Below are 12,916 nucleotides of genomic sequence, written 5' to 3' on the forward strand. Positions count from 1 at the left end.
GAGCACTAGATCTGTTTCTATGAATATCTGCCTCTATAGAAGAATATAGATCCTCTCTTTTTACACAGTTAGGCCAAAATTATGGAGCGCACTGCTATTCTCTTTAAGAGCAGTGAAGAATTCAGAAACATTTAAAAAGACTGAAGACCTTTTTTTGTTTCAGCAAGACTTTGGTAATGATGTAATCTATTAATTTTATCTTTGATGATATCACTGATCAAATATGCTGTATATCAATACCATATAGCTCTTATTTTATGGTTTTACTTTTTTTCTTTAATTTTATTGCATTTACATTTTAACTTCAAAGTACAAATCTTGAAATGAAAAGATGACTATTTGTCATAATAAATTCTAACAGAAATTGTTGTTATATCAACTTACTTCAAGCACATGATCATTTACTGATCTATAGTCCACTATATTTGGAGGCAGTACACAATCTTTAAGAAAAATAGAAATTACTATCTCTACCATACAAATTTACTCGTCTAAGAAGAGAGCCTAGTAATACTAATACTTATTACGGAGTAGAAGTGATTACAGTCCTTGGTTGTGGCATTGGTGAGTCATCTATCCTAGTTTCCAATAAAGAGTTTAACTGTTTTGAATCAAAGAATACATATTTAATAGAATTTAACTTTAAGACGCATTTGCAAGGAAAATTTAACCAAAATAAAGCACCCAATTGCAAAGCTTTAGGGCGTAGTTTTAGAAACTCTTGTCTTTTCTTTTGTGTTGTCTTAGAGACATCTGGAAACATTCTTATTTTACAATTCAGGAAAACTTGTTCTTTATGAAGAAAATATTGTTTCAGAATCCAGTCTCTATCAGGTTGTAATATAAAAGTTACTTTTAGTGTTGTTGTTGTAAATCCCACATTGTCGTCTTCAATTATTTGGGTTAAATTCAAATCTAAATTCTCTGTTGGGACATCAACTCCTATTCCATGTTCTAAATCTTTATTTACAAAAGGTAACAGATAGTAAATTTTGCTATAGGAGGATGTGATTGTTCAGGAATTTTCAAAATTTCCTTTAGGTATTTTTTTAAAAGGTAATAAGAGGTGAGATTGAAACCTGCTTAGAAAAATTTATTAACCTAAGCGTGTTAGATCGTTGGTTATTTTCCAAAATTTCAATCCTATTTTGTAGGTATAAATTCTTTTTTATCAAATTAACTTGAATTTGTTGACAGTTCTGAATTATTTTAGAATTATTTTCAATTTCTTTATCCAGGATTGCTACTTTTTTTTCCATTAATGGAATTTTTTCAGACATAGAGTTAAATTGTTCAGTTGAGAAATAAACTTTTGTGAGAAAAACTTCCAGGTCCACCAAAGCCTCCCATATAGTGCCTAAAGTTATAGTATCTGGTATTCTAGGCAGAAAGGACTTACTTAGTAAACCTAATTCAAGTGTGGAATCTTTCGGTAGTTGTCCCTCCAGTGCCATGTTGTTTCCTCCAAGCTCATTCTCTCCTCCTTCACCCATTGCTTCCAACGCGGGGATAGACGGTGTTCCTGCACTCGAGTCGGTGCCCGCACCAGGAGACCCCATCATTTGTTGAAGATCTGGGGTCTCCTGGTCCCTTCTCGATGCGTCCGCCAGCATGGGAGGAGGATTCCGCAGTTTGGGACTCAAAGTTATCTCTGCTTCAAGCCGGGATTGTAGCAAACCCTCTCCCTACATTCTCTGGCAGCGAAGGCATTCCCGATAAAGTTACTGGACTAAAGCGATCCAACGTCTCCTCTACTGGCAGACAAGCGCTGCGGAGTTAGCGCACTGTCTGCCTCTCCTCTTAGGCATCAGAAACAAGGGAAATAAGCTATACACTCAAGAGTGGGAGAGGTATGTTGAGAGCAGCTTCTCTGTACTCCTCTCACGGTGCCATCTTGCCTCCCGATATGGTTTTACTTTTATGTTTTATTATGTATGTTCAATTGTACCCTACCAAGAATAGTAAATCAAGCAGGTTATACATTTTTAAATAAAATAAAATAAAAAGCATAGTTATAGAATAGTGTTTAGGAGCATATCAGGTTTATAATTGCATATATGCTATTATTCTAAACATTTATGTGCATAGCTGGTGCATAAATGTTTATGCCTGCTTTATATAATTACCCCCATAATGGAGAAGTTCAGCCACTATACATATTGCTGAGCTAATTTAGGATTGCTTGTTTTGCAAGTCTAAATTAAACTACTCACCCATATAGAGAATGGCTGAATATCACCACTATATATCTAAACAGTCATTCCACCCCCACTGTCCCCTAACTCCACCCTGATACTATCCATTTAAATGGATTTTCATTGCCACTATTTAAATAGCGCTCCTGAAAATCCATGGAGGGTGACTTATACATTTAGCGGCAGCAACCAGACGTATCAATCCATCCATCAATGTTATAAAACAATCTCATAAGAAGAAAGCTTAAGATGTTTCTTATAAAAAAATATGTAAATCCATTTCTCTGTGAAAAAGTAAATCATTTATCTTATTTGAAACAAATTAATGCTTTGTTGAATTTATAGATGTTTGTTGAGTCCTGATTTTAAACCACTGCAAATCATATTTTCAAATGTATGTAATTTACTTTTGGTTGATAAGAAATATTCATAATCTTGAGACTGCGGCAATATAGTTCTTCTGATGCTACCTGACCTTACAGTCACATTCAACCTTGTAAATCATATCTTCTTCTCACCAGATTACTTGAATTAGTCATTGCAAGGTGCTGTCTACTCTTGGTTTTGCAGCTTTTCGTAAAGGCCGCACCTTAAATGTCTTCTCAAAATCTTCCACATCAAATTCGTATGCAATGCCCTGTGGTGTCTCCAAAGGGTCTGTACTTGCCCTCTCTTGTTCAATATCATCTCAAGTCCACTGACCTGTCTTATCCAAGACCTTGGTATTCAAGCTTTTTACTACAACGACAGTATCTTGCTTCTTCACCCACACCAACCCTCTCCACTCTGACCTATCAAAAGCTGATACTGCTCTATCAACAATATCATTCTAGCTTTCTGTTAATCAACTTATCCTTAATCCTGCCAAAATTACTGGATGCTGGATTATGGGTACTTCTTCTGCTCTATCTTTGGTCCCAAAACTCTTTGACTTCCCTATCACGCTAGTCTCTAAATATCTCAGCATTATTGTGGACCAAGAACCCTGCTTCACACAGCAAATTTCCTCTTTAGCTAGAACCTGTTTCTTCTCCTTTTGCCAATTCAAAGTTGTTAAGCCCTACTTAGAACTCTTTCAAACAACGTTGTTCTAAGCATTGCAGTGGCATACCTAGGGTAGTTGACACCCGGGGCCGGTCATTTTTTAACACCCCCCCCCCCTCCAAAATCTAGTACTAGGCATGCCGAGAATACAAAACACTCAGGACCTATAGAGCAATTCTAGCATACCATAAGCAGTAATTTCTACAAGTCACACAAGGAAAAGGAAAGCATCTTAAACACTACAGTGAGCACTAGAACATCAATTCACCTACTGTAAAATGAAACCAGGCAGAATAACACAGATCGTCCATCTTGCACAGTCAATGCCAACCGAAAGCCATGTCTTTTTCACAAACACAGATACACCCTAATCCACTATAGAATAAGCAATAATAAACTTTCTATTTAGACAAAAATTAAACTGAACCCCCAAGATGCCAGACTCTGCATACAATGCAAACACCACAGAAACAGAAAATGTCCCCTAGTACTGTGCAAAACATAAAGAACAGCAGATGTAAATTTGAAAAAGCTAACAAGTACCAATCACCACTTTACAAATTAACAATAGAAATAAAACAAATATAAAAAATAAAATAATACCATTTTATTGGACTAATACATTTAGCTTTCAGAGGCCAAAACATCCTTCCTCAGGTCAATACACTATAGTGTTGTTACAATATCCTATCCGGACCTGAGGAAGGGGGTTTTGTTCTCCGAAAGTTAGCCAAAATGTATTAAAATTAGTCCAATAAAAAGATTACCTTGTTTACATGTTCTATTATAAACATTAACACAGCTACAATACTACTTTATCCTAAAGCAAAAAAAATAAAAATATATATTTTATTTACAGTTTGTTGTCTCTGGTTTCTGCTTTCCTCATCTTCTTTTCACTGTCTTCCTTCCATCCAGCATCTGTCTTCTTCTCTCTCTGCCATCCAGTGTCTGCCCTCTCTGCTTTCCCCTCCATACCAATGTCTGCCCTCTCTCCCTGCCTCTTCCATCTACATCTGCCCCTTCCATCCACCATCTGCCCCTGTCTGCCCTCTCTCTCTCCCCCTTCCATTCACTGTCTGCCCTTTCTATCGCTTCCATCCACTGTCTGCCCTTTCTCTCTGTCCGCTCAATCCACCATTTGCCCTCCCTCTCCCATCCACCTAGGGTCTGCCCTCACTCTCACTCCCCCTTCCATCCAGGATCTGTCCCCTCTCTGCCCCTTTTTTCAGCCCCCAGTTCCAGCCCCACTATCCCACCAGTCCCCAGTTTGAGCCCCAGTCCTTTTCTCCCCACCAGTCCCGAGCTTATAGCCCCCAGCCACTTCTCCCTGTCCCCTTTTTAGCCCCCAGTTTCAACCCCAGCCCTTTTCTGTCACCAGTCCTGAGCTTCAGCCCCAGCCTCTTCTCCCTGTCTCCTTTTCAGCCCCCAGTCCCCACAATTTCAGCCCCCAGTCCCAGTACTAGCCCCCTTATCCCACCTACCCTCCTTCAGCCCCCTTCATCCACATGCCTTGCCACCTTTTCAGCCCGACCCATTCTCCCACCTGACCCAGGCATGCCCCATTTTCCATCATGACCCCTTCTCAGACCCAGTTCCAGCCCCCTCCTCCCATCTGAGAACCCCCACCACCACCCTATCTCCCATCTGAGAACCCCTCCCCTCCCAGTCCCCTTCTCCCATCTGAGAACCCCCTCCTCACCCCTTCTCCCATCTGAGAACCCCCAGAACACCCCTCTCCTCTCCCATCTGAGAACCTCCTCCCCACTCCAGTCCCTTCTCCCATCTGAAAACCCCTTCCCCACTCCAGTCCCCTTCTCCCATCTGAAAACCCCCTCCCTATCTAAGAACCCCCACAACACCCCTCTCCCCATCTGAGAACCCCCTCCCCACCCCAGTCCCCTTCTCCCATATAAAACCCACCCCTCCCCTCCCTATGTGAGGACCCCCACAACACCCCTCTCCCATCTGAGGACCCCCCCACCCGACCCGACTCTCCTGCTCCCACCCTACCTTTAAAAAACTTTTTTGAAGCGTCGTTGCAGGCAGCGCCTCGTGTCTGCCCTACTGGTAAAAGAAGTAAATCTCTTCGCTTCGAAGTTCGTCGTCGTCGGGCCTCACTATGTCCTGCCCTCCTCTGAGGTAACTTCCTATTTCCGCGAGGGCGGGACATAGTGAGGCCCGACGACGACGAACTTCGAAGCGAAGAGATTTACTTCTTTTACCAGCAGGGCAGACGCGAGGCGCTGCCTGCAACGACGCTTCAAAAAATTTTAAAGGTAGGGTGGGAGCAGTGGGAGCGAAGCGGATCACCTCCCCACCCACTGACACCCGGGGCGACCGCCCCCACCGCCCCCCCCCCCTTGGTACACCACTGAAGCATTGGTAATATCACGCTTGGATGACTGCAACATTATTTACTCAGGTCTTCCACAACATTTCAGCCTATTCAGAATATTTTCATCCTAGATGCTGATCCTATCTCACAAATCTAGGTTTGACCGCATCACCACTATACTCATTCACTACCATTGGCTTCCAGTTACTTTTTGGATCTAGCACAAACTATTAACCCTGACTCATAAAGTACTTCACACTGGTAACTGGCCTTATCTTTCTTCCCCTACACTCAATCTAGAGTTCTTCGTTCTCTCAATGACCAGCATCTTCAAATAACTTCCTTAAAGTTACCCACTATGAGTCAAGAAGGAATCATACCTTTTTTTTGGCTAGCTCCTTCTCTTTGGAATTGCCTTCCCTCCTAAACTTTATCTTGAGATTTCCTACCCTAAATTCGGAACATCTCTGAAAATGCACTTATTTGAAAAAGACTTTGGCTTACACCTTGATACTGACAGTTTGCCTAAGGATTCATTAAGCCCTGCCGTCTCTTTTCTCCTTTTCTTTTTCTCTCTCTTCCTTTATAGTACCCGTCTTTTTCTACTGCAAATGGTATTCTTTCTTTTATGTATTTTAACTTAATATTTTTATTGTACAACCACTTTGTTATCTTTGAAGAAAGGAGAAATATAAAATAAATAAACCATAAATGTAAGTAACCTCGTTACCTTTTGATATCATTAATGAGCCTGTTCTTGTCCTGGGCCACCCGCTTATGATGCAATCGATGAAAGTCACGTTCTTTTCTGTAGTTTCAAGATGGCATGTCCAGCTTTACTATATGGAAGAAACATATAAATTATAGCTACAACATCTTTAAGCATGCTCTTATCTCAGGCTGTGGATCTTAACCACCTCTCAGAATATCTTGTTCAAGGACCAAAGTTAATGACAGTCTATACAAATAAAGGAGCGAGCATAACTAAATTTTATGCAGCTTTACAACATACGGGCTTGTGCTTGGCCAATTGGTGACGATACAAAATTTGCTTATCCATGCATTTTAAAAGCTATACGACAGTACTGAACTATTTAAATCACTAAGGGGGGAAGTTATCAAAGTGGGCTTATGGTAAAACAATTATTTAGCACAAGTTGTGCTATTTATGCAGTGAAGCCCTGTGCTAAAATAGCACAACTTGTGGTAAAATAACCCTTCTTAACAGTAGCCCACAATAAATTCCCCCCCTAAATAGTTCAATACTAGCTGCAAAATGTCCCTTTGAAATGGGTTCAATATGACTACACGCTCTGCAAAACCTTTTTACTAAAAGGTTATTGTTCTGTGCCACTTCCAATCATTTTACTGGTAGACAGTTGAGTTCAGGCTGCAGAAAGTAGTTCCATTCAGCAACCCAAACACCAGTATGTGCTGATAACTAATTGCATCCAATACCAAAACAAGCACAGGTCTCTGATCAACAAAGTTGCTCCATATCAGTTAGTTAATATCAATGAAGACTGCCCTCAGTACCTTTGCCTTTCATCTTCAAGAAAAGTGGTACTGATAACAGGCAATGCACTATATCATCAAGCTGTGTCAGAAGACTGCAAAACCCAAGGGTTTTTATGATCTCCATGTAGATTATCCGGGGCTGGTGTTAGACTTAATGGGGCCCAGAGAAGAAATTTGCAAGCATGTCCCAAAACCTACCAACTTGCTGTACCACCTTCATTGTGGGCAGGCTTGGGACACCACCTAGCATAGAAACCCATGGCAAGTATTCCTGTTTTGTCCCCCTAATGCCAGCCCTGGAATTATTATGACAGCCATCCACATACCAGGTGATCAAAATCACTTGGCAGACAAACTTAATCAGGTTTACAGCCTTATGATGGTCATATGTTGCAGTTATTCATGTCAGCATATATTGGTGAACATTCTGGTAGTTTTTGCACAACAAGCTCTGAATAATCTTAAAATATCAGTATAATGAGACTCCGGGATAGTTGCCAATAGGCCTGCAAAGGTAGAGATTTCCATATTAGACTCAGGACTGAGGCCATAACTATCCTTGACTTTGCCTGCTATGTGTCGTAGTTGGATCAACCACCATGATGATTTCTGGGGACCTTTGGCCTACGTTTTGTGTTTTTCATCTATGGCAGCTTCCTTTCCCTCAGGTTGAACCCTCAGAACTTATAAACTGACAGGACTTGGAACATGAACCCCATGTATTCCTCACAGAGGCAGAGTACATCCCAGTCACCAAATGGAAAAAAGACAAGAGAAGACCTGGAGTGGAAAAACACTTTGGTCAGACCTAACAAGCCAGTCTTGCAGATCAGGATCACAACCAAAACATAAGGCAGAAGAATGATCGGAGAAGGCTGAGATAAGGGCTGGCATAGCAGGTTGTAATGTGGAAGGAAGGCAAGGTTGGGATACCAAATATCAGCTGTAGAGATACAGCACCCAGGAGTTCACAAATGGGACTTATCTGAGGGCATGGTAGAAGGGGAGCTCCAGGGTTTACATATGGATAGGAAGCCAATCAGAGAAGAAGCACTCCCTAAGAACCAATCAAGCGAAAGTGCAACCTCGGTGAGCTAATTGGGGCAACCCATATCAAGAAGCTGTGACTAGGAGCAGTAAAAGGCAAGAAGAGGTCATAGCTCACTTCCTATGCGAGGGGAGCTTCCTGAGTAGTAAGTACATGACACTGTTTGAGTTTTGGCCCAGCCTATGCACCTTCTCCAAATTAAGGATCTTCCAGCCAAGCTCATTAGTAAGCCATTTTTCTAGGGTATCTACAAGATCATTATCTGCCAGCGATTCCACAAAGCCAAGCAAACATACAGTAAGTTGTTATACATAGAACTATTTTCTAGATTATCAACTTTATCCTCCAATAACTTGAAATTACAATCTGATAATAGAATGCGGTGGCCAATATTCCCTTTCAACTGCATTACTGCCTGTGGGTGGGGTGGTGCTTTAATACTGTGTTTTCAATTGCTAGGGACAGCAGAGTTCCTGGAGTCCCTTCAAAGTTTGCCTGTCACTTGCTACTGAAAAAGTGATACTGAAACAGCACCTTCCACTGGCAGAATGTAAGTGGACGACTCCCAGGCAGTTTAGAAGGAACACTGGTGGTGCAAAATACCCAGAGCTCAAGCACCACTTACCTTCTCTTGCTTGCAAGCATCACATACCTGTCAACTAAAGGTTTTAAAAATAAATCTGTTATGATACAATAAATGATACAGAGTAATCACTAGGTATTCCAGATCAACAAAATAGTGAAACTGCTCTAGTGCTAAAGTGTAGCGGCAAATCCTAGGATGCAGCTCAAGCACTAGCTGTGCATAAATTATTAATAAAAATTATTTTTGCTCCAAAGCAAATAGAGTTATGAAGTGGCCAGACACCCCAAAGAAAATAGTTTTATACAACCAAGACATTTTTGCTATACTGAACTATTTTCTAGGGCTTTTACTTCCACAAGCTTTAAGAGATTCAATTCAATTACAATAATGGTTACAAGTGTCTATTAATTACCATTGTATAATTAATTACAAAATTAAAACCATGAACATTTAGCTTTTTCATGTTTTAATTTGTTTTAGAAAATGATACAATGCAGATGACTACAGTTATTAACAGGCCCTGTTCACCCAAAACCGCAATGATTCTTCAGTCTATAAACAGTAAATCTTTTAACAAGGAAAAATTAGCAGCAAGAGCACTAGGAAAGAACATCAAATTGCCAATGCTAGCACCCTATGGGATACTAAGCTTTGAAGAATTGTAGTTTAACTGTCCCTATGTTTCTTACTAGGTGCCAACATATATTTGGAATGGATAATTCAGCTCTGTTTAGAGATAGAAAAGCCCCGTCAAGTAAAAAAAAAAAAACTGAAGACTGCAGATTTATCACTTTTTCAGTGCAGTATGTAATACTTCCCAGTTATTTCAGTGACAACATGCACATAAAATAATGGTTCTTTAGTTTAAATTCTGTGGTGTCACAAGGTAATTTTGGGATGTGCATTCGCTACCCACACACTAAAAAATAACATTTATTTTTTAGCGCTGGGGGCGGGTATCAAGGTGGAGAGTGGGTATGCTGTGTGCTAATTGGTTAGTGCATGGTACTTCAGATGACAGGTGTCAAGTGGTTCAAAGGGAGCTTTTGTCAACTGGCTGAGAAAAAAATTGAGATCCCATGACAACTTGGAAGGCTTGATAGGCCCCTCATGAAGCAAACAACTAAAGTTTGAGGAGAGATGGACTCACTCTCTAGATAGTGATGATAAACTCCAACACTGTTTCACTGAGCGAAGCAAATTTTGTTTGCGCAGGAGCACTTCCATCATTTCACTGTGCTTCCCACCGGTTGCAGTCATCTTCTCTACTCAAGACTCCTATGTCACCAGAACAATATTGTTTCTTTTCAGTCACTGACTTTTACATTTGATGATTGCCTCTGCACAAGACACCTGGATGCAGGCTGTTTTCCCCGAAACACGGACTGTGTCAGATCTGTTTAATAAAGTACTGAATTGATGTCTCCTATTCTTGAAGACTCCTTTTGTTTTTTTTAGCTATTTTGCACGGAGGTGAACCCTTACAGAGTTGGTGTTTAGACCAGACTCAGAAAGTTGTAGAAGGTATTCAAGCAGGTTTTGTTACGATATCCAAGTTGTAAGAGCTAGGTATTCAAGGTTGAGATGCAAGAAGGAACCCTCGTTCTGGGTGATGAGGGTCAGAAAGCATTCCGTTCTCCACAGGTCCTAGCACGCTAGTTCCAGAAGTAGGGGGAACCATATTTGCCTCGGTCAGTATGGGATGATGAGAATCATGGTTCCTTTGTCTTGCTCAAGTTTCAGGAGAGTTTTTGCTATTACAGGTACTGGAGGATAGCATGCTTAAGGCCCCCCCCCCCCCCCCCCCCCCAGTTTAGGAGAAAAGCATCTGAGGCTAGTCTCCTGTGAGATCTCAGCATGAAACAGTACTGGGGGACTGCTGTTCAAACGAGTGGCAAAGTTGGTCAATTGAGGGGATGCCCAACTCTCAGAAGATCTTGCAGGCTACACCCATGTTCAATGACCACTCATGAGTTTGCATGACCCAACTCAGTCTGTCTGCCAGACAATTGTTCTTCTGTTTAGACTACTGCAATCTGCTTCTTGCTGGCCTCCCACTTAATCACCTCTCCCCCCTCCAGTCGGTTCAAAACTCTGCTGCCCGTCTCGTCTTCCGCCAGGGTCGCTTTACTCATACTACCCCTCTCCTCAAGACCCTTCACTGGCTCCCTATCCATTTTCGCATCCTGTTCAAACTTCTTCTACTAACGTATAAACGTACGCACTCTGCTGCTCCCCAGTATCTCTCCACACTCGTCCTTCCCTACACCCCTTCCCATGCACTCCGCTCCATGGATAAATCCTTCTTATCTGTTCCCTTCTCCACTACTGCCAACTCCAGACTTCGCGCCTTCTGTCTCGCTGCACCCTACGCCTGGAATAAACTTCCTGAGCCCCTATGTCTTGCCCCATCCTTGGCCACCTTTAAATCTAGACTGAAAGCCCACCTCTTTAACATTGCTTTTGACTCGTAACCACTTGTAACCACTCGCCTCCACCTACCCTCCTCTCTTCCTTCCAGTTCACATTAATTGATTTGATTTGCTTACTTTATTTATTTTTTGTCTATTAGATTGTAAGCTCTTTGAGCAGGGACTGTCTTTCTTCTATGTTTGTGCAGCGCTGAGTACGCCTTGTAGCGCTATAGAAATGCTAAATAGTAGTAGTAGTAGTAGTACTGTGTAAGATAAGTGGCTCTGAGAACCATCCATTGGGAGGTGACCCACTGCCACATAATGACTGTTTCCTGACATAAGAGGTACAAACCAGTGCCTCCCTGCTTGTTGAGGGAATACATTGCAACCTGGTTGTCTGTTTGGATGAAAACAATTTGATATAGAAGCCAATCTCTGAAAGCCACTAGAGCATTCCATATGGCCCTTAACTCCAGGAGGTTGATTTGGTGTTGTCTCTCCTCAGCCATCCATTGACCCTGGGTGTGCAGCCCATCTACATGAGTTCCCCAGCCTAGGCTGGATGCGTCTGTCATCACTGTCATTTGTTGGCGGAAAAATTTGGAATGGTAGTCCCTTGACCAAATTGCTGCAAATGAACCATTATGAAGAAACAGTGTTTTGGGTCCGTAAAATGTATTGGATAATTTCCTGCCTTATTTCCTGAAGTGTATTTCTCCTATTTGATCAGCAGGTGGTGTTTCTTTGCTGTAAAGCTGTTACAGGGAACTGAATGTTCTTTTTCTTTAACACAAATGGGAAGCAAGCAGCAGTATACTTTTAAATCATGTTGACTGGGCTCTGATTGGCCCAGGAGCTCATTTCCTTTAGATTGTACTGATTTTGCCTCCAGTCTTAGCCAGGGAGAAAAGAGAGACAGATCTCTTTGCTAAGGCTCTGTGAACAGATATATTTCCTGATCTTTCCAAATACTGTTTAGACAATATGCAGATGTTTAGTTAGTTTTCTAATTGATCCATTTTTCAGTTACTTGTTACTGTTTGCTGATTGCACATTTTTTTGGTTCATTGTTCAAGTGTGATAATAAACCTGTTTAGTTTGTTGATTCTGCCTGTCTGGACTGATAAAGAATCCTGGTGGTTTGTGTGTTGGGTCTGTGATGCTTTCTGGGAACTGTGAGACCAATGGGAGTGTGGCCCCAGTAACCTAGAAATCACTGGGGATAATTTGAGTGCCGGAGACTTACCCAGAGGTGGTTGAGACCCAGTCAGTGGGAGGAGGGTGCTAGTGTAGAGCACAAGTGACAGGTGCAGGCGGACCAGAGCTGTGCTGGGGATAAACCCTTTAAGTGGCCATCGGGTAACCCTGGGTGAGTGGCTAGGCATTTCATCACAAACCTTTAGTTCTTCTTTTTTTGTGGAAGCCTACTGGGTTTGTCAGGCTCACTGTGTGGCGTGAGGATCACCATCCACTTAGTAGTTCAGAGTCTTTTTTTTTTTTAACCTGTAACCTCTAGACACAGAGCACAGTGAACAAGTGCAGCAGTAACAGGGTCACTTTCTGTTACGTCTGTGGCCGTGACCACCCTCAGACTTACCCTGTTTCTGGGAGTCAGTGGCTGTGCTGGCTTCTGCTTGTCTCTGTGTCTGTCTCTGTCTTAGTTTCTCTCTGGCTCTGTGTGCTGATTGCCCTACTGAACCTCACCTGTGTGGGCTATGCCTTTTCCAAGATGGCTGCCGCCGACTCCTCTATGCCAGTATCCAAGATGGCTCC

The 12,916-nt window shown here is 41.9% G+C and overlaps 1 protein-coding gene across 1 annotated transcript in view; it reads right to left on the reverse strand.

The window, feature by feature from the left end:
* SPAG16 (sperm associated antigen 16) overlaps nt 1–12,916 on the reverse strand; it is a 932,486-nt gene that overhangs the window by 839,289 nt on the left and 80,281 nt on the right. Inside the window, 2 exon segments of the mRNA XM_030210425.1 lie at nt 6,308–6,384; nt 6,386–6,416. Coding sequence (XP_030066285.1) covers nt 6,308–6,384; nt 6,386–6,416 — 108 coding nt within the window.

Source organism: Microcaecilia unicolor, chromosome 7 (assembly GCF_901765095.1).
Source record: "Microcaecilia unicolor chromosome 7, aMicUni1.1, whole genome shotgun sequence".
NCBI lineage: Eukaryota > Metazoa > Chordata > Amphibia > Gymnophiona > Siphonopidae > Microcaecilia > Microcaecilia unicolor.